The sequence below is a fragment of the Lissotriton vulgaris genome, chromosome 5, assembly GCF_964263255.1.
Source record: "Lissotriton vulgaris chromosome 5, aLisVul1.2, whole genome shotgun sequence".
In the NCBI taxonomy this organism is placed as follows: Eukaryota; Metazoa; Chordata; class Amphibia; order Caudata; family Salamandridae; genus Lissotriton; species Lissotriton vulgaris.
This window is the reverse complement of record NC_141693.1, coordinates 785,745,156-785,769,361: the sequence shown is the minus strand read 5'-3', so window position 1 is coordinate 785,769,361 and position 24,206 is coordinate 785,745,156. Positions and strand designations below refer to the sequence as shown.

Below are 24,206 nucleotides of genomic sequence, written 5' to 3'. Positions count from 1 at the left end.
TCAGTGGGTGAGGGTTGCATCTACAAGACCTGACCAGGTCCAATGGGTCCCACTCACAGCGATCTCCACATTAACTATCTGGAGCTGATCGCTGTCCATCTAGCCATCAAGGCCATCCTTCCCACATAGTGGGCACGGTAGTCCTAGTATGGACAGACAATGTGACAGCCATGTATTACATCCATTAGTAGGGGGTGCACCTGCTCCCCTCAGCTTTCTGTTAGCTCAGTCCTTCTGGAACTGGGGTCTCCACCAAAGGAACCACCTATTTGTGGAATACCTCCCGGGAGTGGACAACAACTGTGCCGACCTTCTCAGCAGGATACAGCAACAATTCCTCTATTGGGAACTCTGCCCGGCAGACCTCTTTCGCTACTTCCAGCGACGGGGGCTTCTGGATGTGAACCTCTTCTCCACAGCATAAAAAGCAAAATGCCCAAACTTCACCTCCGGATTCCCACAGTCCATGGGCTGTGCACTGTGGATGAACTGGTCAAAGATATTTACATAACCACCTCTCCCCCTCATTCTCATCTGCATTGTGTACAGCCATCAGATACAGAGCAGTGTAACCGCGAGCTGCATCATGAGCCGATAGAGGGTGGCTAATTAAAATTGTTACTGGGTGGTTGCCAGATGGTTTCCAAAGCAAACACGACGAGATGATGGACGGATTCATAAAACTTTTCAGACACTCACCCCCTGGGTTGAATCCATCATCGTTCTTTAGCTCACTTTGCCACCCCAGTTCAGACCCAGCTGTATGCAAATCAGTCTTGACCCTGTTCCATATGGGAACAGTCCAGCCCGAACTGCCAAGCCAAGTCTTCCCTGGACTGGAAACAAGCATCCTGTGACCGGTTTCGGGGTAATCCTCAACAGCCAGGCGAGCTTGAATCCGGTGGCAAAGTGAGCAAGGGACCCACGTCTGGGCATACCCTGCCAACTTAGGGCAAACAAAGCAAACACAAGGATATGATTGACGGAGACACTCACCCCCAGTCACAGCTCTGGGTTGAATTCATCATTGTTCTTTAGCTCAATTTCGCCATCCCATTTCAGGGCCAGCTATATGCAAACATGTCTTGACCCTGTTCCTCATGGGAACAGTCCAGCCCAACTGAAGGAAGGTGCAACTCCAAAGGTAAATAAAGTATGAAATGTTCCATTGGCTCTACTCAAAAATTTGAAAGAAGATTTGGATAGGCTATGTAAAACGGGAATCATAAAGTCCATTGAATCATCTGAGTGGCTTAGTTCCATTGTTTTAGCAAATTGGGAAATTAAGAATGTGAGTAGATTTGAGAGATTTGAATGACAGCATTTGAGTGGGTCGGCATCCATTGCCTTGAATCAATGAAATGTTGCTGTGTTTGGGATGCCAAATATGTCACCATGTTGGACTTATCTAGTGCATATCACTAGGTGTGATTAATTACATACTGAGTCAAAACATCTTTTATCACACCAGAGTGGGCAAATTTATTTGTACACGTGCCATTCGGCTTGGCTTCGGCAACTGCAGTTTTTCAGAGAATTATTCAAAGTGTGCTGCAGTTTTTTTCAAATGTATTGTTCTTTTAGGACTTCATATTAATATGGGGTTCTGATAAGAAACAGCATGATTCGGGCCAGGAGAGAGTGCTAGAGAAACTAGAAAGTTCTGGATTAATTGTGGGTATTAATAACTTTAAATTTGAACAGGAAGTGGTAGAATATCTGGGACATACATTGTCTTGGTCAGGGATTAAACCTGAGTTGAGGTTGATTAAAGCCATTGAAAAAGTACCTCTGCCTAAGGACGAGGAGCAATTGAGATCCTTTTTAGGATCAGCTGAATTCTACTTCCAAGTTTGTAAGTCATGTTCATGTGTTAGGGTCTTTGTTGGAAAAGGGTGTTATGTATGAGTGGTCTGATTTGTGTCAGAAAGCATATGATAATATAAGAGAGTCAATTGTAAATGTGAATGTGTTAAAACCTTTTAATCCCGATGATGAAACCATTATAACAACAGATGCTAGTATGGATGGACAGTGAGTGGTATTAATGGAAGTGGAGAAGGGGCATGAAAGGGTTGTGGTATTTGTGTCACATATTCTCAAGGGTGTAGAGATTATGTTGTAAGAAAAGAGAGGAACCCCTTGAGGTAGTCAAGGGAAGTTGGGTGTTGGACCCAGAAATTAGACTAGTTCCCTTGAGACATATACAGGATAAGCTAAAACGTAGCTTTAAAGCAACCAACGATAAAATCATGAACTAATACAATTCTAAACATAAGGTACACATCAATTTATTAAAGTAACAGAAATAAAAACAGTTTACATTTATACATCATACAATTACGAAGAAACAATTAAAATTTCAACTAATAATACAATCTATTGTGACCTGCACAATGCAACAGACAGACAAAAATTTGTTGTAAAACATAAAAAATTGTAAAATACAAGTGGTACATTCAATACTACAATTTCATCACTCCCTAGTTTTATGGCCACAAATTTGTATATCAACAGGGGAGGAGAGGACTTGAATTGTACAGGAGTTTGGCGTTGATGCGTTTCGGTGGTTCTGAAGCAAATATGTTCCACCTTTATCAAGACTAAGGTTCGATGTCTGTCTTGTTTCAGGGTCTGTACAATTCCCCGGTGTATTTCTGTGCGATGCAATAAGCTGATGGGTCTGTTCTCCACCACGTTTTTAAGAAGTAAAATAGGATAAATTCCTGTATAATCTCTTCAGAATGTTGAATGATGGCACTTTATAGATTACGACGTTGTACAGATTAAAATGGTTCCTGAAGGGGATCAATCAAGTTCCATCTCTAAAATCGAGTGGAGAATCTTCTCCAATATGGAAAGAAGAACGTTTACGTTAGCGATCGAACCAGAACCCCCAGAAGCAGCGTGATTGATCCGCTTGAGAAGGGGAGATTGTATTCCCGCTCGAGGAAACTGCTAGAGCGCTCCACCTTAAAATTCAGCTTTACCTGACAGCGAAAGACGTGTCAACCGCCCATCATTTTCCAGCAAAACCTCGCTAACGTAAACGTTCTTCTATATTTAGCTCTTCTTGATAAATCCTCATATGGTGCCAGGTTTCCAACTTTTTATAACTGAGTAAAATATTCCAGGGAACACGTGGTATTCTGTTTTCGTGGCATCACCTGGAAAACGTTGTGAATTCTATTTTCTACAGTCTTCATACATATATTCTTGCATGAAGGGAAAAACGAGTAAGCGCAAATGCTAACTTTTTTCTTTTTTTCTTTTTCTACCCCCAGTGGTAAAAGATTTTTGCACATGGGGAACTATCCCTTCTTCCCATACATCTTAAATTTGAGTGTGGTCTCTTCCTTTTCCTCACTCTGGAACAAGATTGACTTCTGTGTCGGATATAAGTAAATCTATAACCCTTTGCAAGTATTACTCTTTGCAAGGTTATGAAGGGACCCAAAAAAATTTTGTGAATACCCACAAAGTAAATAAAGCATTCCCACCCACCAATGTTGTTCATGGAATTGCTCATTCAATAACATTTGTACGATTAATACTCTTTCTCGTTGAAAATCAAACTTTTCAGAACCACAAAAAAGGTTTGTACTAGAATCTAAGACTATTTACATGTGTAAGTCACTCTTACATGAGAAAACGATTTTGAGAATTATGACCAGAATATTTTTCTGTATCCTTATTTTAGTGTCCATTAATGACACTATGTATTCTCATCCTAGGCTATTGGCTGTGTTTTGAGCTACTTGACTGATACAAAGCGGAAGCATACAACGATTCTCTGGGTAAATCTGCGTGAGGAGGTGGTGTTTGAATGCAATGAACAAATGTACACACCCAGGGAACCCGGAAACCTGGAGCAACCCATTCTGGTGCCCGCATCATCATCTGAACAATTAGAGGTGAGTAGTTTTGGAATCGACACAAACCAACTTAAAGGTCCTAGAAGCTGTCAGGGCTAATTAAGATTATTTGCAAAATTTATTTTTTCCATGATAGTTCTTTTATGTTCTTATGGTTGCACTTTCCTTTAATGATTTACAGCCTGATTCATCAAGCCGAAATGGGCTCGCAAAGGGCCAGATTCTGAGAATCTGGCCCTTTGCGAGCGCTATTTTTGCATTTGAGATTCATCATCGCAAATGCAAAAATCGGTAATAGCGATTTCGCTATTTTGCGAGGAATTACATTTAAGGAATCTCAATTTGAGATTCCTTAAATGCAATTCATCATCCATTTTAAAATTGGGAATTCGCAATTTTGGCCCGCTATTTACCGCGAGGTCAAACCTTGTGGTAAATAGCGAAAACTTGGAAAAATGCTTTTAAAAGCATTTTTCTAAGTTGCATGTTGCACACACACATGTCCTGTGGACATGTGTGTGCGCAACACCTGTTCGTATTTACTTTTAAGGGGTGCTACAGGGTGTCCATTGGACACCCCTGGCACCCTTTAAATCACTATCTTATTTGCGATTAGCAAATTGCTAATCGCAAATAAGGAATACTCCCCATTCATTCCTATGGGCCTTTTGGCCCATAGGAATGAATGGGGAGTTATGTCTTATTTGCGATTAGCAATTTGCTAATCGCAAATAAGGAATATGTAGGAATCGCTTTTGTTTTTGCGATTCCTACATGAATGCCGTTTTGCGAGTCTGGAATAGCGATTCCTTATGAATCGCTATTTCAAACTCGCAAAACGGCACTATGATGAATCAGGCTGTTAGTCTTGAGAGTTATTTACATAGCAGTGATTGCACACCCACATGATCCCATAGCAAAGGAGAAAAGGACATGATGGAGATAAACATATTATCCCTATTCTATGTCAATTTCCCCACGTGGTTAGAACATTGCTTCTGCATAAGTAAGCAAGTGTTTGTTTTCTTACCTTTCAAATTTGCTAATAGTTAAATATTAGAAACACAATTTAGGCAAGACTCTCAACACGAGAATCATGGTGTCCTCTCAGATGGGTCCAAATCTAATGTTGTCGCTAAAAAGCGGAATTCGTTTTTCATATGTCAAAAGCACATCCCTGTTAAAGGTTTGTCAAATCTAAAAAAAAAAAAAAAGACATTCTTTCAACTTTAGTGTCCAGTAGGGATACTCTACCAATTCAATGCAAAAGTCCTAAGATAGATAAGAAGTAATATAACCATATTTATATAGCGCTCATTCTGCCATTAGTATGGCCCCCAACACTAAAGCATACCACAACACCGCAACTATGCAGAGAGGGCTACATTAGATGAGCCAGGAATGGCTGATAAGGTCAGAAGTCGCATTTGAGTTGCTCTAGTGACGACACACGGTGGGGGCAGAGATAGATCATAAAGGGGCAGCTAAGCTACTACTAGCTGCACATATCAACGAAGGAAAGAAGAGCAAGGCCGGACAGAAACAGGGAGTGGTACTAGCACTCGGCAGTATGTGAGCTCTGGCTACTCATTGACAGTAGCACGGGATTGGGGGGAAAAAGCAGCAGAGCAGATCAATAACCGGTAGCAAATGAATGATTTGTTGGGGGTATTTTCAAATCAAACATAATCATACCTATTGCATGTTCTTTGAGTCCCGTGGATACTCAAGAGTATGACTGCCTTCAGGTATCTGTTAGGAAGCCATCTATCAGCCTGGACAGTGACTTATCTAGATAAACCTATTCTGACTGAAATGTTTCAAACACGCACCACGTCTCTGTTCCAGATCATCTTAGACGACAGAACCTGCAGGCACAACCCAATTTTGAAAAAATGTTGAGCAAAAAACTTAAAGAATTTTTATCCTTGTCTTCATCTACCAAGCATTATTGAAATGTGTTGCATTTCGTCTTTATTCTCACCCACTGAAAAAAATACAAAATCCTCGAGCTGTCCTGTGAAATATTGGTGTCTAATCGTGGTAATCTGCATGTGTTGGTTATTTGCTTTTGAGCCTTATATGGTGTGATGTTTTTACCTTAAATCGCCAGTACATTTATTACCTCTGATAAGAAAGTGAAAATTAAAGAAAATGTGCCAATTTAAAGAATGGTGGTAATGCAATATCGCTGAAAAGCAGTGTCATTTGAGCTCTCTTTGTAATTCTCTCCGAAGAAATTACCACTGCCATTCTGTAACATGTCAATGGTAATCCCTTAGGTATGGAATCCTCCAGCGATTAATCATCTCAGAAATAACAGCGATGGAGGGATTTAGGTTAACACTTTTCTCCTTACTAGAAATGCCGAAGTGTTTCATAATATAAATGTTAAATTCAGAGCTGTATGAATCTGCACACAATAAACATGAGGAACAGTAGGCCTCATGGAAGTAGTCTTGAAAAAGTGAATTGGCCCGTTGTTTTTGGCTCTTTTGTAACAGCAGGCATGGTATACATTTTGAAAGCTTAAAATGTCATGGTTTTGAAAAAATCATGAATGCATTGCCAGAAATCCTTTGGATGATTTATAGTCAACAAACGTAGCATTACCTGTTACTTGCATATCTCCACAGGAGCTGGAGGTTTCGGTCAAAAACAGCATCCTGACGTCACAGAAGTGGCTCGAAGTGTACCTGGAGCAGGAGAAGCAGATGAAAATGTTTAAGAGCTGCATGACGATGCGAGAGATTTTTAACCATCACAAAAGCACCTGCCAGGGACTGGTTTACAAGCGGATTCCCATCCCGGACTTCTGTGCACCAAGGGAACAGGTACTTGAGGCTAAATTGTTTTTGGTTTGTTTTTAGACGTCAGATATTTAATCCGCAGACGGTTTACACCACTTCAAACACCTTTTGCAGACAGTTGGACTTAAATTGCCTAATATTTTCGGTGTTTCTTTTGATACTGAGTGATGGAGCTGACTCAAAAATAGACTTAAAAATTCTAGATCAATTCCAAGAATTCAAATAGCTTATAGACTGTGCTTTATGCAACCCCCGTCAGCGCTGTTTTGCGTGTTCACTGGGCGCGCCCAGCACGGTCGAGGAACACGCACCCCTTCAGCCAAGAAATAGCGTTGGTTTGAGTGCCAGAGCTAAATCTGTGCCTGAATGCAGTGCAGGCGGTGCAGCATAGACCCATCTGTCTGTTCAGCAGAGGCTCCATGCTTCTATGCGCACCATTCCCTGCCGATCCTACAGGGGGCTTTCAAAACCTCCACCACATATCATTGCAATCAGTATCATTAAGGCTTTTGCACCCCAACCCCATGGATCATGGTGTAGGTTGCACTTGCACATACTCTTTGAATGATACCTCTTGCTGCAAATTCCTCACGTTTTGAATTCCCCACAGATGTCAGACTGGATCCAGAACCTTTTCCCAGTTATCGCTCCTGTGCAGCAGTAGGTGGTACCTTTAGAACTCAGTGAAGGCCATGTCTTGCCTTCAGAAGTGATGACCCAGAGCCTTATGTAGACACCTCCCCTCTGTGGTGACATCCGTTTCTTTTCTTCCACACCATTAGAAATTGATCCATAGCTCTGTTCCCAAAACTTTGGTGCTTTACTGATCTCCCCACTTTTGTTTTTGCATTTTATGCGCATTAGAGCACTCTGTGTATAGGGTGACAAACTGGCATGGGTGCAAATTCAAGACGGTGAGTGTAAACATTCTGGACAAAGGGCCAATATTCAGGACACAAATTCAGAACACAAGGTCAAAATTCAAGAAAAAACTTAAGGAATAAAGGTACGTTTTACAGACAAATCAGAGGAAGTTGCGCAATAGTATAAATACATAAATGGGCATTTAGTGAGTCAGCATCATTCAATGGCCAGGTAAATTGTAAATTATTACATTTACTCTTTGCTTCAGCCCACCACTGCATACATCAACGGGCTATATAGGTCAACCCACTTTATCATTGTGCCCTTCAGTGTGAGTGATGGCACAAAGTCACAGCCACTGTTCATATTTGCCTAAAATAGTTTCTTTCTCTTAAACTACAAAGTAGGTTAAAATAGTACTTTTTACATTATTTTTTTTTTAAAATAATTTGAAATACGGGCTAGTTATATGGTATTCACTTCTTTTTAAAGTTCATGGTCTGTGTGTCTCCTAAAGCTTAGGCATTCCTGTTGTGGTGTCCTGGGCCGATGCAGGCACAGACCACATGCTGTAACTACAATAGGGTCCATTGTCATTCTGTATGATAGAATCAGCACAGACAGAATGACTATGGGGCTAATTGACAAGTCTGGGAGGAGCTGTGGTAGCATTTTTACTTGAAAGAAATGTGAGCTGTCCCAAAACAGTGACTGCTGGGAAAAGGGGTCATCGCAGATGCTTGCAAACCCCGGGATTACAGACAAAATGCGTCCAATAAAAGAATTTTAATGTACAACAGACTAGACACCGAAATAACGGACGGTCTGTGAAATTTACAGACTGTTGGTCACCCTATCTGTGTGATCTCTAGATTATATTAAACATTTTTTAGGCACAAGGAAATGTAGTGATTTGCCCACAATCACAGGATGTTGAGCCCAGCTAGAACCAGAACCTGAAGCCCCAGGTCCCATGTCGGCAACTGTGGCCATAAGGCCGCATCTCCACAGATTTAAATCATGGCACAAAAAATAAGAAGCAGCTACGGACCCGCATGTTTGCTTCTGGTGTCTTGGATCTAAGCATGATTCGATGTCCTGCGATAATTGCTCTCTGAGGCACTCAAAGATCATCAAGGGGTGTGAGGCGAATCTGTTTGTTGCTGAGCACATGAGAGGGGGATCGTGGTCCAATTCTTGGGCCCAGTCCCGATCTGAGTGGCAGTCCTGGACTGGTCCAGGTCATGATCCTCAGTTAAGTCCAAGGCATATCCGAAATACAAGTCTCAATGCAAACAGAAGAAGTCTAGGTGAGAGTCTGACCCCTGCTGCTTCTGCTCCAGGGAGAGATTGTGCAGTCAACACTCTAGGTTCTTAAATTTCAAGTCAGATCCAAATCCAACCCTATTCCTGGTCTGCAGTGCCTCATCTATACCCGGTCATCGTTGACACTATGGCAGACGGAGGCAGGCTGTCCTGCAGCTTTTCACATGATTCAAGGTCCCTCTTGAGTACCTTTTGGCCACATCAATCTATCAAGCTCTCAATTAGATTTAAGCCTGTGGGGCTTACCCCAGTTTGACTGATGCCTGTGGGCTGACATCTGACAACCTGCCAGCGCCAGACAGTGCCTCCACATCTTTGCTGTAGGCCATACTGGTTCGGTTGAGGGCATAATTGGTACCAGAGGCACCAATCTGAACCAACACCAGTTTTAGATACAGAGCGGAGTTCATTTTGATCTTGTCTTTTTATGAGATTACTAAGATGTGGGAGGATTCTGCACCATTACCAGGACACCACTACTACTAACAGCTTGAGAACATTTTTGTTGTCCGATTCATAGGCACTTCACACCCTTGAGAATGCTCCACATAACGACAATGATGATGAGGAGGAGGAGGCGGTGAACAACTTTCTACTTCATCACTATGTTGATGCTAGTCTGGATGCTAGAATGCCAGAGGCCGTAATACCTACCCTGAAATGGAATTGGATGCCCCATTAGGGTACCAACAGAGGAAACAACCTCTTTTTCAGGTTCTCATAGTAGTGGAGGTGCTGGAACTGCAGTTACCTGCTGGGATACTATGGCAAATCTGCTTACAGAAATCTTTCAGGCTGGCACTTGCTCTTCGAAGCCCTTGCTGCCCTTCAATGAAGTGTTGAAGGAGACCTTGTCAGTGACATAGTTGAAACAGTGTTCGGCGTCACCAGTTAGTTTCCCCTTTGCAAGGTTCCACAGGCCTGCACCTGGGGCCTTGGCCCATTTGAAATAGCACCAGACACCAGAGAGCCTTATGATTCAGGCTTCATTCAACATAGTGAATCTGAATGCCTTTCCTGCTGCCCTACCTGTTGTGGAATCCAAGTGCATTAATGCATTTGGCAAGACGGTTTTCTTCACCAGATTGCCTGTGTGGTTCTCTCAATGCAGTTTGCTTGTTAGGACGCTATAATCTTACTCTTTGGGATACAGTAAGAAAAATCCTGTCCATCCTCCCCATGAAATCCATAGTGCATTTGCCCTACAGTCCACAATGGACAGGATGTGGCCAAATAGATTTGACAGACCTGGCTGGAAACTTCAGAATGTTAACGAGCACAAGTGTAGTGATTCAGCCTCATGCTTGGATCCCCGCTGCTGGCTTTTCCAGGGGTACCATCTAATCAAATGGGAAGGATCACTTGTCCTGCACAACATCGGGTATGCGGGATTTGTTCTTTCTAGTCCCAATTAAAAAACTCTCATGCACGTGTTAATGGATGGTAACTTTAAGCGGTATATCTTGATTCTCCGCTAGCCCTCACACGTGTCTGCATAATCATAGGGTTTTGTTGTTATGCAGCCTCCACCAGGAGGTAATACCCTTTGTTAAAAACAGTAGTGATCAGTGATAGGGACAGTGATAGGGTATAGTGAAGGTTGTTAAAAGTCTCTCGAAGCCAGAGAAGTATTTTTAATAGTTCTGGTTTCTGGAGGCAGTAAAAGCAATATAGGTGACTGAGAGTGATAATGACTCTCTCACACTTAAGGTGTGCTCTAGGTCGACATGTTTCAGCCCTCAATCGCCAGTCGGTCAGGTGGGCTTTCTTCAGGACCAGGGTGTGAAGTGTATAGAGACCTCTAATGTCTCTATATGTGAGAGTAGTACATCTAGGTATTTCCTAATGTATCTGTGTTGAAAAGAACATCAATCTGTGGTGTTCTCATGAGGTCATAGTGTACCTGTGAAAAGAAAAGACAAACTAGACAAAGGGACTGGGGTTTTGGGTTAACACAAGAATAGTCAACTGGTTTTAAAATACCAGGAACATATTAAATGCACAATGGCGTAGCAACTAGAAAATAGCAATACTTCCAAAATGACCTCCCTAACTCATGGTCAGGGTCAACTTTCCCATTAATGGCAAATTCCAGGTTCAATATCTTGTTGTTATCAGGAATGGCAAGTTTTCTCTATTCCTTATCATATTCTACTCATCTATTCTAGCGTGACTCACGCATGATATTATGTAAATATACGTTTTCCTTCTTAGTGGAATTGCATATCACAGGCTCATTTTGTTGTTTATTTAGGCAAGATCGATTTTATCATATTACTTATATTTTAAACCGTTTGTTGGTAGTTATGGTGGTTGTTCTATGTGCATATGGCTAACTCTATCTTTTCTTTCCTTTTACCCTCTCTTTATTTCGCTTCTCCTTACATATTTGCCTTATGAGTCATATTGTTATGATTTTTCACTTGTACTGATGTAAGGTTTTGTATTGTGTTATCTTAAAACCAAATAAAAATTTCTTAACCTGAAAAAAAAATATGTGTCTAGCTGTTAGAAATGGGGGTCTCTAGTTGGCAGAGGTAGGCACCTTTGTCCAAATAGGGACCTTTGCTTCTAGTCAGGATAAGGGGAATACATTCTTTAGATCACCCCCTTGGTAGCTTGGCACGAGCAGACAGGCTTATCCCAAAGGCAATTTGTAAAGTATTTGTACCAACACTCACAGTAACACAGTGAAAACACCACAAATGGAAACCACACCAGAAAAATAAAGCATCTTTATCTAAACTACACAAGCCCAAAACGACAAAAATCCAACATACAAAAACTCAGTAGAATGTCTTTAGAAAGGTTGTTGCAAAAATAAACTTGTAGATGATGAAGTGCGACAATCTACTCACAAAGTACCTGGGATGAATAATGGAAAACAAAGAAAAGGGTCGCAGAGAAAGCGACGTGTCGAGTCTTCCTGCACTCCGGTTCTGATGCGACATGATGGTGCCTCGATGGGTTGTGACGATCCGGTGCGATGCGAGAAAATGGCGTCTTTACTGCGATGCAACAATGTAGAGACGATGTGTGCATGCCCGACAGCCGTGCGGCCACCTCAGTGATTTTCTGAGCTGCAACAGGCTCTGCGACACGCTTCTCCGGTGATCCGACTACACCCTCTGTGCGGCGGCACGCTTCTCCGGTGAAGCGGCAGTGGCGACACGCTTCCTCGATGATGCAAAAGTGGCAGCTGTGGCGGCGTCACGCTTCTCTCATTGCATCGCGCTTCCAGCTCCCTTCAGCAAAAAGGCCTCACACACAGTTACAGGCTCTCCTGGCAGACTGGAACTCCCAGCAAGGAAGTTCAGTGAAGCTGGGGGTGCAGGCCCTCTAGTAGCATTTGAATTACCAGCCCTGGCACACTAGGGACCTACTGGTAAAAACAAATATACCAATCATAGATAACCAATCACAATAACAATTCACACAGGGAGCATATGCACTTTAGCACTTATCAGCAGTGGTAAAGTGCCCAGAGTGCTATAGCCAACAACCACAGGTCAGGAAAAACAAAAGAGGAAGAAGCAAAAAGTTTGGGGATAACCCTGCAAAAAGGGACATTTCCAACACTAGTTCAAAAGGTTCAAAAGTTTTTAAAAAAAGAAAAAAAGCAGTGACACATGTTGTCGTGCAGTGAACGGCCCTCTGCAAAGTGTGACTGATCACCTTTCTCTTGCTTTTGGCTATATTTTGGTGTTAAATTGCAAATAATGAGGTGCACCTAATGCTCAGACAGTGTTAACAAGTTTAAAAATTACAAAATAAGAAGGAATACTGTTAAAAAATGTTCTGCATTAAGCCGTATTATTTGCCTTTTCATGCCACATAATTTACTCAACCCTGAAGCAGGCTTTGGCCCTCGTCTGCTGCATAATTACAGTAGCTTCATCTATATCTGAGGGCACAGAAGAGTTCAAATTGAAACTGACATCAGCATGCAAGAGTTAATTCCTATTTACGTCCCCGGCCTATCAATTCTGGAGGCTGGACGAGGCTACTACAGAGTCTGCTAACACCTACCAGGGCATGGGAACAATTTATTTTTATTTATTTATTTGCATGTTTATAGGGCGCTGCGAATCGACTCCCGGAGGAGTATCTCTGCGCCTTTGGCAGCAACTAAAGAACAGCAACTCGTCATGATTTAATTCAAAGCCCTAAACCAGCTAGTAGTTAAAAAGGAACGTTTTGAGTTTCTTCCTAAAAGGGAAATGTTCCCTGCATACTCTGATTTCCTTCGGGAGTTGGTTCCACAACTTAGGGCCGGCTACAGAAAGGGCCCTACCCCCCTTTCTAGCTTTTATGGCCCTAGGAACACATAACAATTCCTGATCTCCTGATCTCAAGGATCTAGATGGGACATAAGGGATGAATTTTTCAGTGAGGTAGCCAGGACCCTTACCCATAAGGCATTTATGGATGACACAGCAGATCTTAAACATCACCCTCTGCCTTACCGGGAGCCAGTGCAGTTTGGCCAACAATGGTTTTGAGGGAGTACGAGGCGGGATGTTTAAAACTAGTCGTGCAGCAGTGTTTTGCACAACTTGCAATCTAGCCAAGATACCCTCATTGGCACCCAGCAACAGACCATTGCAGTAGTCCAGCCTACTTAACACTAGTGACTGGACCAACGTTCTCCTGGTGAAATCCGGTAGCAGAGGGAATACTCTCCTGAGAAGACCAATAACATGAAAACACGAACCCACCACTTGATTAGTTTGTTGTGTTAGGGTGAGCTCATGATCCAGTTTCACTCCCAGATCTTTTACCACTGTTTTGGGCTCAGGGACGGGGCCAAGATCTTGTGGCCACCAGTCCGGAGTCCATAAACGTTTGGCCTCTCCGAAGAGCATCACCTCGGTCTTGGAGACGTTGCACTGCAGGAAGTTGGCTGCCATCCAGCGTGCCACCTCCTTCATCCCCCGGGCAAAGGAGTCACGCACCTCGGGAGTCATGATTTTAAAAGGGAAGAGGAGTTGAGTATCATCTGCGTATGATACTGGAATGAACCCGTGGGATCTCATGATGTTAGCTAGGGGTGCCACGTAGATATTAAATAGCGTAGGGCTCAAACACGAGCCCTGTGGCACCCCTTTTGAGATCGCCACCACCTCTGATTGGTATGGTCCCAAAATGACTCTCTGGGTGCGTTCACTGAAGAAACTCCTTAGCCAGGCCAGAGCCTTGCCTTCCAGACCGATGTCAACTAGTCTGGAGGTCATGATGTCATGTGACACAGTGTCAAACGCCGCTGACAAATCCAGAAGCACCAGGACGACGGAGTAACCCTTGTCCTGTAGCATCTGAAGATTGTCAGCGACGGACAGCAAGGCGGTCTCCGTACTGTGCCTGGGCCTGAAACCCGACTGAGAGGGGTCGAGTCCACCCGTTTGTTCAATAAATTTTGACAAATATTGATTCACGTATCTCTCAGCAAGCTTCCCTAAAAAAGGGAGAAGAGAGATCGGTCTCAGATTTGACAAATCCGACCAGGGGATTGAATTGTTTTTACGAAGAGGTCTCCACCTGAGCCTGTTTCCAGGCTGAAGGGACTTCCCCCGTACACAAAGACAGGTTGACTATATGTCGCATTCCAGCCCCCAGATCATCTAGCAGAAGTGGCATAATACGTGCTGGGATGATATCTGTCGGGCACCCACTCTTTGTTTGCATGACAAGAGCAATCAGCTCTTCAGTGGAGATGGGTGGGAAAGCGGCAAGCTTTTTGGCCTCATTATCAGGGGTCATAGTATGCAGCCGGACTCCACAGTCAGTTGCAACTGGATTGTTAGAGATGGAATTTGACGCAAGTATTTTATTATATATGGCGTCGATCTTCCTGACAAAAAACTGTGAAATGTTGTCACAGAGTTCTTGGGATTCAATCCCCTCAGTGTCACAGGCAGGGGGTTTGGTGAACGTCTGTAGAATGTTATACAGGGTTTTTGCGTTAGAACCCGCAGCTGATAATTGAACTGCTATATGTTGTTTCCTAGCAGCGCGGATTGCTTTATGGTAATTTTTAGACGACTTCATAAAGTCCTCCTTATCATCTGCCTTGTGCGTAGTTCTCCATTTTTTCTCCAACTTTCTCATGGTCTGTTTTAGTTGTCTGAGATCCCCAGTATACCAGACTTCTTGTTTTGGGGCCGGGCGGGGTTTATAAGTTTTCAGCGGGACCACACGATTTATGGTTCTTAGCGCAGCTTCACTAAATGTACTTAAGGCTAAGGTAGCGTTCTCTCCGCAATCTTCCCAATTGGGCTCAGAGAAGTTATCCCTAAAGTCTGCAGGGACTAGTTTGTTCCAGGGCCTTCTGACATTGGCCATCGGCCTATGAAAGGCTTTGACTTTATAGTTAGTACGAGTGTAAAACGTAATAACCGAGTGGTCTGTCCAATCAACTTGGTAGGGATTGAGACAGTTAATGGCTGTTGAATTACATAGCACTAGATCAAGAGTATGGCCCGCAGAGTGAGTTGGCCCCTGATTCATTTTATTAAGTCCAAGTGTGGCCAAATCTGTTAGCACAGTCTGTGCGTCAGTGCATGTGGTGATCTCACTGTGGACATTGAAATCCCCCACCAAAATGAACTCAGAGTTAGCTTGCATGTGGGCTGCTAAAATTTCCATTAATTTAATGGAAAAGGTCCCACATGGACCAGGAGGTCGATACACAAGTGCACCCTTCCTGGTTTCCCTAGAAGTGGGATTGATCGTAAAAATCATAAGTTCCATTTCCGGGGTACACACAGTTTCGATGACAGCAACCTCCAACTCTTGTTTGAACACAATAGCCAACCCTCCTCCTGTTTTGATCGGGCGATCCAGCCTTACTATTTTGTACCCAGTCGGGACCCCCAGCGCTATGGCTGGGATTGTATGAGGCTTCAACCAGGTCTCCGTTAAGAAACACAGATGAGGTCTCTCCGTTGTAATGAGGTCCCACACCTGTGTTGCATGAGAGACAAGGGAGCGGACATTGCACAGAAGGTTTTTACCCGCTAGGGGCTGATCTTTAGGTACGCTAGTAGGCTGAGTTACAGGATTAGGGCTCCGCACTGAACAGGCAGGCTTTAGGTGGTGAGTAGTTATAACAGCAATGCTGGTAAATTGCAAGTGACAACCCAAACAAGAAAAAGGTCCCCCCACGCAGGAAGGAGTCCAGTAGGGGCACAGTGTGGTAACATACCTGCCTATTTCCATAAGAGTCTGGCGTGAATAAACCTGAGTTGCGACATGACTCTTCTCCGTTAAAAGGGTACATGACTCCATGGCCCCTAGCCCCTAGCCTCGTCCTGTCGCGGACGGGCGCAGATGGGATTCCTTGGTGGAAATTAAATGTTGATGAATTTGTGGTTAGAAAGAACATCCACAAGAAAGGTACATCATTTGTTCTGCAGCAGACCCCCAGCTACACTGTTGTTGGAAAGCGTTTAGTCATATACACTCTGCTTTTTAAGGGTGGTTCATTGAGGCCTTCCTTCATGCTTCTATGCCCAGTCAAAGATTTCCTTGGTGAAGATGCATATTAACTAAGTATGATTTTCTTGGTGCTGCATAGTTAGTGCACTGTTTCTCCTGCATGCCTGCATCCATACATGTAATATACAGGCACACTGGCAAAAGCATTCTCTCATTTTCATGTAGCTGCGTCTTATTTTCATGCAAATTAGGTAGCTAACGTTTTTTGTTGTGTTATTATTAACGTTTTGCCCTTGCAGTAGGTGTTGGAGAACAAGCTACTGTTAGGCCCTATCGAGTAGGGCAAAAGTCCAACTTATCCTTTTTTTTTGTTACCCTGCACAATGTTGAACGTTAATGAAAAAAACATAATATTTAAAATGGCCTTGTATAAGGTGTATGTTTAGCCAATATTTTTTCAAAAAATCCCAAGTGCATCTTCTTAATCTGGGTTGGTCTGTTAATTGTGTGCACACTTTAACCAGGAATGAAGATTTCCCCTGCAACCTGTGTGTTTGTTCTGGTGAGGCAAGGCAACCAAATAGTTTTTTATTCAAACAGTGATCGGGCTCAACCAGTGTCATCTACCTCTGGTCAAGGGGATGTTCTTGTGGAAGCTTTCAAACAACAGACTGAGCACAATCTCTCCATATAGATTAATTGAGCTTAAATGAAGGTTCGAAGCATGCATGCTGTCGATACAGATGCTGTGCGTAAGTCCGACCTTCTAGTGTTGGGCTCGGATGATAACAAGTTGTTTTTGTTCCAAAACTTTTTCTTCGAATCACGAGGCTGTGTGACTCTTCCTCTTGGTGATACTGGGTATGGTATTCAGCTCCATTGCAGATTGTTTTTTTCCATCAACGGGTTAGAATGTAATCTCTTTCGGTTCGCTAATAGAGCTTTCACTCAACTGTATTGTCTCGGTTGTGTAGTTAGATTTGCCTTTAGATCGATTACCTTTTCTGCGTAGTGGGTCTTCGACTTGCCTACGGGCCAAAACCTGGCTGGGCTTCCTTAATTTCAGCAATTTTATCGGAGCACGACCTGCTAATGGAACGCACTCCATTCTGTTTCTGTCCGAAATATCACTCTAAATATCCATATACTGGCCAACATTCCGTTGGTAATCTATACCCCTCGTCTGATCATTGAGACGAAAGCAGTGGGGCTTGCAAGTCATTTCGATCTAAGAAAACCCTTCGGAATCAACGTGCCCAGCTCCAGGAGATGCAGCATAAATAGGTGGATGATTTACTGGACATTTTAAGTCGAAAAGAGGAAGAATAGGAGGATGCATCGGCAGCACAACAGGAATCACTGTTTATACATGATTCCAAATCCGAGTCAGACTTTGAACAGTACTCAGCCAACTTCCATCTGGCACAGTAGCATCGGACCATGAGTACACTTACCCCCAGTCCAAAGGCTAAAACATCGGCTCCATCCAAAAAGACTACTTACGGTCCGACACTGAAAAAATGCCATTGCGCCAAACGAAAAACTGCCTCTGAAGCCCTGGGCTCAGCACCGAAAATTCAGCCTACAGCAGGGTCCTAAAACTCCTTGAAGTCTGGATCCCTACCCCCTTGAACATCACTTTCGGTCCCAAAAGATAAGGACCAAGGTACTTCGGAACCAAGCACACCAGCACAGAATCATCCTGCCACTCTGAAATGTTTCACTTTTGGGTCGAAATGTCCACCTGAACCATTCCTCAATATAATGTAGGAATGGCTCAATCCGAGGCAGCAAACTTTGCAAATTCAGCCTGGAACAAAGAAAATAATTCTTCAACCAGCAAAGCCTAATTCTTCTAAAAGACATTTAACTTTTCAAGAGGCTATAGACATTCTAATACAGCCTCCAAAGCAGAAAAAAGATGTTGCCCCTAGCCTTGTACACATTCCTATTCCACTTGACCCACCAACACCACCCCCAGCATCCACTCTACCACCTCACTCACCACAACTATCTGAGGCAGGTAACATGTCCCCTTATAGAAGGGATGATGACATGCCACAAAGCATACATCCAGGGGATACGTGGGAGGACTATGATATTGAACCACAGGGGGATACAGACCCCCATCTCTATCCTACACATTCATCACCACCTGATGATGCTTCCACGTATCAAGATTTAATAGCCAGGCCAGCAGCTTTTCATCAAGTACCTTTATATCAGGACAAAATAGAAGACAATCTCCGTTTTGAAATGCTCTCTAATGTTTAACACTTCTTAAGGGAATGGTCCGTCATACAGAGGATATTTTTAAGGACCCTGTCAAATCTAGGGTAATAACACCACACAGCGACAAGAAATATAAAGCTGCCTCCTCTGATCCCATATACATTAGAAGCCAATTAACTCCTGACTCCCTAGTGGTTTCTAATGCACCAAAAAGGGCAAACTCCCAAACAAAAGGAGATGATCCTCCCCCAGAAAAAGAGTCCAAATTAATTGATTCATCTGGAAAAAGTGTAGCGGCACAATATGCTAATCCTTGTCATATAGCCAACAACCAAGGTCTATTAGCTTATTTTGAAACAGGCCTGGACTGGCCATAGCGGGCACCGGGCAATCCTCCGGTGCGCCGCAAGGGTGGGGGCCGGTTTTGAGCCCCTGGGGGCCGATTTTGATACAGGGCCGGTTTTGCAGCACAAAATCGGCTGAAAACCGGCCCGGCAAAGCGCTCGGCGGCACCTCCAAACCCCCGAGTGGGGATATGAGGGGGTGGGGGGGGGGGGGGGGGGGGTTGGGGGGGGCCGAGCACTTAGCCAGGGCCGGTTTTGGGTCCCAGTACGGCCCTGTTTTGAAAGAGCTCACTGGGATGAAATAGAGTGGCCCATCCAACATTTCACAGAGGAACACAGTAAAAGGTGATAGGAAATTATTAATTTTGAAAGGAAAGCTCCTCACAAGCAATTAACCGCATGCGTGCTAGCGGGTTTTCCCGCTGCGCTCTGAAGATTCGAAATTCGCGGGTTACGTCACAAAGCCAGCTCGTCATGCGCGCAGCGCAGGTAACGCCCATGACGAGCTGGCTTTGTCATCCGCATCGAAGGGGTTAAATAACGTGTGAACTAGATGTGCAGACACCGCAACCAGAGGTTTAAATACCAGTCTGCTATTGGCAGCAGGCGATCCTTAATCTCCCATTTGATAAGGAACATCTTTTTGCACCTCCAGTGGACACAGGCCTTGAGAAAATGTACGCGTTCAACAAAAAGTAGGGAGGGTCTAAGGGCAGGTTTACCGACCGACCAGATATGAGCCCCAAACTCAATATATCACAACAAACAATATCTGGGGGTCAAAAAAGAGAGAAGAAAGTCTGACAGTAGGAACCACTATGCCACATGCATGCAAAACAGTATCGGTGAGAAATAATAGTTAGTGAATGGTCAAGTCGAGACTCAAGAGTACATGGAGAAAAATGTATTGTTCCCATCAGAAGCCACACTGTACCGCCCTTGTTGTCATCATGTGGGATCTCTTTACCCAGGAGACAAGACGGCCGGTAAGAAATTACCGTGACCGAAATGTGATGTGAGGGCAGAGCAGAAGGGTATGGTAGTGGCTAATGACAAAAGCAGTGTATGGTGATTAGAGTGGAAAAGTGAAGGGTAATAGTAAAATTAGGTGAATGGGTGGAAAAAAGAAATTTTATTAATATCCCCCAAACCCTAAGATTAAAAGGCAGGTGTGGGTGCAGGTTTTAAATAATAACCGCACTTAATGGTGGTCGACATGTTTCAGCATTTCATAAGATTTTCTTAATGCATTCCTCAGGACCTATAAAGGATACACTACTGCTTTGTGAAAATGAATTATAAAGATATCACCTGGACATCCAGGCGTGCTCAACCGTATACTGTCAGTGCATAATGGTAAGGGATCCAACATGTGAAACAAACAAACAGACAAACGAAGAAACAAAAATAGAGCACGTAATGTTATTCACATTGTTTCTGTTTGTATTCATAATGGCATTGCAATATGTTCAATCATACTCGGTCATTATTTCAAGTATACACTCACCCTTATGTGTAGGTTGAGGAGCTTCACCCCACCTGGCTGCAGCGCAGGTAAAAGGAGCACCGCTCTGTGAATAATCACATAATGTTTACAGAGCGAATAGTGATATGACACTAAGCAAAATGAGAACATGAAGTGTACTTCGAGATGAGAGGTAGTCTAAACCTCATTTATAGTCAAATGGTGACCCGGCTGTGAGTGAACGCCGTAATCTGTCATAATCCAAAACGATGACTACCCAGTAGGGACAAGTTATGCATGAAAGCCGATTCGTGTCGATTATGTTTAAAAACCGCACACGCAAAGCGCTTCGTATTTCTGATGGCGGAGTGGCCTCTAGCGGTGTATCTGCGCAGAGAAAGAACCAAAGTCATGCGTTTAGCGTTCACTCACCTTTCCGTCGGCGTCTCCAGGCAGTCTTCAGTACTGCTCGGGGGGGCGCCGACCGCGGAATGAGGTAATGTTTTGTATGGTTCAACTCTACAAGCGACACGTGACCCAAACAGTCACGTGATGCCAAGAATTCTGGGAGATGTAGTTCGCTACCCAGTTCAGCCTCTATTAGATCGAAGAAGCTCTGTTTCAAGATTGTGCCATACTGTGTGTCAATTACAAAGATCGTTCCACGGTATCACAATGGCATAAGTGATGTGGTGTATGTATACTAGAGTATGGTTGCTGGATGACTTACAGGCAAATATTAATAGACGATGCATAGGGTTATCACACAAAGCACCATTCAGAGGGACATTTTACAGAACACCATTCAGAGGGACATCCAGGGTATGGGCTCATTGAGGCCCTCTTTGTCACTGTTAAGGCGGTATACCCATTCTGTTCAATCTTGAACAAAAACCGGCTAGTGTCCGCACATGAGTCAGGAATGTGTGGCTGCTCGAGGACTGTCCAGTAAAACTCTTCAGGACCGTGGCCCTTCTCCAGAAAATGTGCGGTCAGTCTGGTGGCTTGTTTTCGGCACCGCACTGTGCTTTTGTGTTCCTGGATACGTATCCGTACCTTTCTAGTTGTCATCCCGACGTACTGTAGTTGGCAAGGACATTTGATCAGATATATCAAGTTACTACTGTTGCAATTCGTAAACTTGTTTTGTGTCCATGGGCGATTGGTGCCAATGTCAACCTCAGTGGATTTATTAGTCTGGGGACAGACGGTACAATTTCCGCATGGATGGTGTCCGACCACAGCTGGTAGGTCCCAAAGGGTGCCCACTTGCCTCCCTTCTTTGCTGCGTGGGCGTGTGTGGACCAGTTGATCTTTCAAATTCGGTCCTCTTTTGTATGCAAACATGGGCTGGGGAATGTCATCACCTCCAGTCTTGAGGATAGACCAGTGTTTCTTTATGATTTTTTGCAACTGGTTTGATCGGCTGTTGAAGGTGTTGACAAAGGCAATCCGATCAGTTTTTTCTTTTGGAGGGTTGATTTCAAGTAGGGCATCCCTGTGGTTGTTTGAGGCCCTCTTTTTAGACCTACGGATGATTTTCTTGGGGTATCGTTTCTCCTTTAGTTGTTCCTCTAGATTTTTGGAGTGCACCTCAAAAGATTCCTTTTTAGAGCAGTTCCTCTGTACCCTGAGGAACTGACCGAAGGGTAGGTTGTCCCTCAGGGCCCGTGGATGGCAGCTGTCATATCGCAACAATGCGTTCTTGGCCATAGGTTTGCGATATAGCTCCGATTCGATGCCGGTTGGAGTCGCGTGCAATCTCAGGTCGAGGAAAGCCAGAGATGTTCTGCTGTGCTCGATGGTGAACTTAAGATATTCATTCTTGCTGTTCAACCAGCCATGAAATGACATTAGGTCTTCTTCCGTGCCACGCCACACCACCAGAATGTCATCAATATAGCGTTTCCATACATGTATTGATGGTAAGTATGGATTGGTGATGGTTAGGACACTCTGTTGTTCAAAATGGTGCACGTACAAGTTCGCCAGGCTCGGCGCGAAAACACTGCCCATGCTGGTCCCGGACGTTTGCAGGTAGAATGTTTCCTCAAAGCGGAAATAATTTTCCTTCATTGCAATTTCTGCTAAATGCATGATGAAGGGTATTGGTGTCATGGATTGATGGTTGTTCTGCTCCAGAAGTGTACCCACTACTTCTAGGGTCTCAGTTTGAGGGATCGATGTGTATAAAGATTCTACATCAAACGATACTAGGATGTCAGTTTCGATGTTATATTGTATCGTGGGAAGGAGTCTTAAGACATCTTTAGTGTCTTGGAGAAAGGTAGGCATTGCTTTGACCATTGGGTTGAGAAAGTGGTCCACAAAGGTTGAAAGGGGTTCTAATACCGACCCAATGCCTGAGATGATAGGCCTGCCGGGTGGTGGCCTTAGTGGCTTGTGCACTTTGGGGAGGCAGTAAAAGTATGGAATAGTAGGGTGTTGAGTAACCAGATACTGTCCTTCCTGTGATGTTATCCATCCCTCACTCGTGGCTTCCTCTACTAAGGCGCTTATTCTGGTTTGTAGACCTTCAGTTGGATCCGATCTCAATGGTAAGTAGGATTTGCGGTCACTAAGTTGCCGCAGGCACTCGTTTCTATACACTGCAGTGTCTAGGATCACGGTTGCTCCGCCTTTGTCGGCCGGCTTAATGGTAATATTGTCGTTTGAAGTTAGTGAACGCAAGGCTTGCTGTTCATCTCTGGAGAGATTCATAAATGGCTTGACATCTCTTTTGTATAGGTCTATGACGTCATTTTCAACAGCTGCTTCAAAGGTCAGGACCTTGGGCGGTAAGGATGCACTTGGTGGATTGAACGAGGAGGGTCTCTTCAAGCCAGTGTTGTTGTCTGTGGTAATAGTTTCCAAAGCGGTCGATTTTGCGAAGAAATAGTGTAACCTTATTTTCCTAAATAGCTTGGATAGTTCAATTTGGGCCAGGAAAGGATCCCCTTTCTGAGTGGCCACAAATCCCAAGCCTTTATTTAGGAGGTGTTCCTCATTGGTAGACAGTGTGTGTGAACTGAGGTTGATCACGATGCCGTCTGGTTGCTTGTTCCCGCAGCATCTTGGGGGACTTTCTTCCCGCTGCGTAGATCCATCCTCGATTGTTGCGGGGTATTCGTGTCCGTGTTCCAATGGACTTGTTGTGGCACTGCTCCTTGTCTCCTCCTGCCTCGGCCTCGTCTCTGGCCAAAACCTAAAAAAGGGAACGATCCAGGGCCTTGTTGCATCTGTGGTGGGCAGAAGGGCGGGCCCATTTGCGGAGGGCAGTTTGGTCCCATCATCCAAGGGTTAATAGGCCACCATGGTTGGGGATTGCCAAAGTTCTGTGGTTGATTTCTCCAATTTCTCCTGTTGCCGCGACCTCTCGGGGCTTGGTTGGACGATCCGGTTTGTGATGTATCTGAGTCACTGGATGTCCCAACTGAACTGGAGGTGCCATATGTGGAGCCTCCCTTTTTGCCACTGCGACTGAATGTGGGTGCTGTATAGGTGTCGCTACTGTATGGATATACTTTCTCCATTGAGACTGGACAGTCCTCGAGCAGCCACACATTCCTGACTCATGTGCGGACACTAGCCGGTTTTTGTTCAAGATTGAACAGAAATGGGTATACCGCCTTAACAGTGACAAAGAGGGCCTCAATGAGCCCATACCCTGGATGTCCCTCTGAATGGTGTTCTGTAAAATGTCCCTCTGAATGGTGCTTTGTGTAATAACCCTATGCATCGTCTATTAATATTTGCCTGTAAGTCATCCAGCAACCATACTCTAGTATACATACACCACATCACTTATGCCATTGTGATACCGTGGAACGATCTTTGTAATTGACACACAGTA

At 44.0% G+C, this 24,206-nt stretch overlaps 1 protein-coding gene across 2 annotated transcripts in view; it reads left to right on the top strand.

Moving 5' to 3' along the window:
- PALD1 (phosphatase domain containing paladin 1) overlaps nt 1-24,206 on the top strand; it is a 1,202,673-nt gene that overhangs the window by 783,782 nt on the left and 394,685 nt on the right. For both annotated transcript variants that reach the window (XM_086922256.1, XM_086922257.1), the window contains exons 14-15: nt 3,735-3,914; nt 6,512-6,709. In XM_086922256.1, the coding sequence (XP_086778382.1) occupies nt 3,735-3,914; nt 6,512-6,709 (378 nt within the window). The remainder of the gene's footprint in view (nt 1-3,734; nt 3,915-6,511; nt 6,710-24,206) is intronic.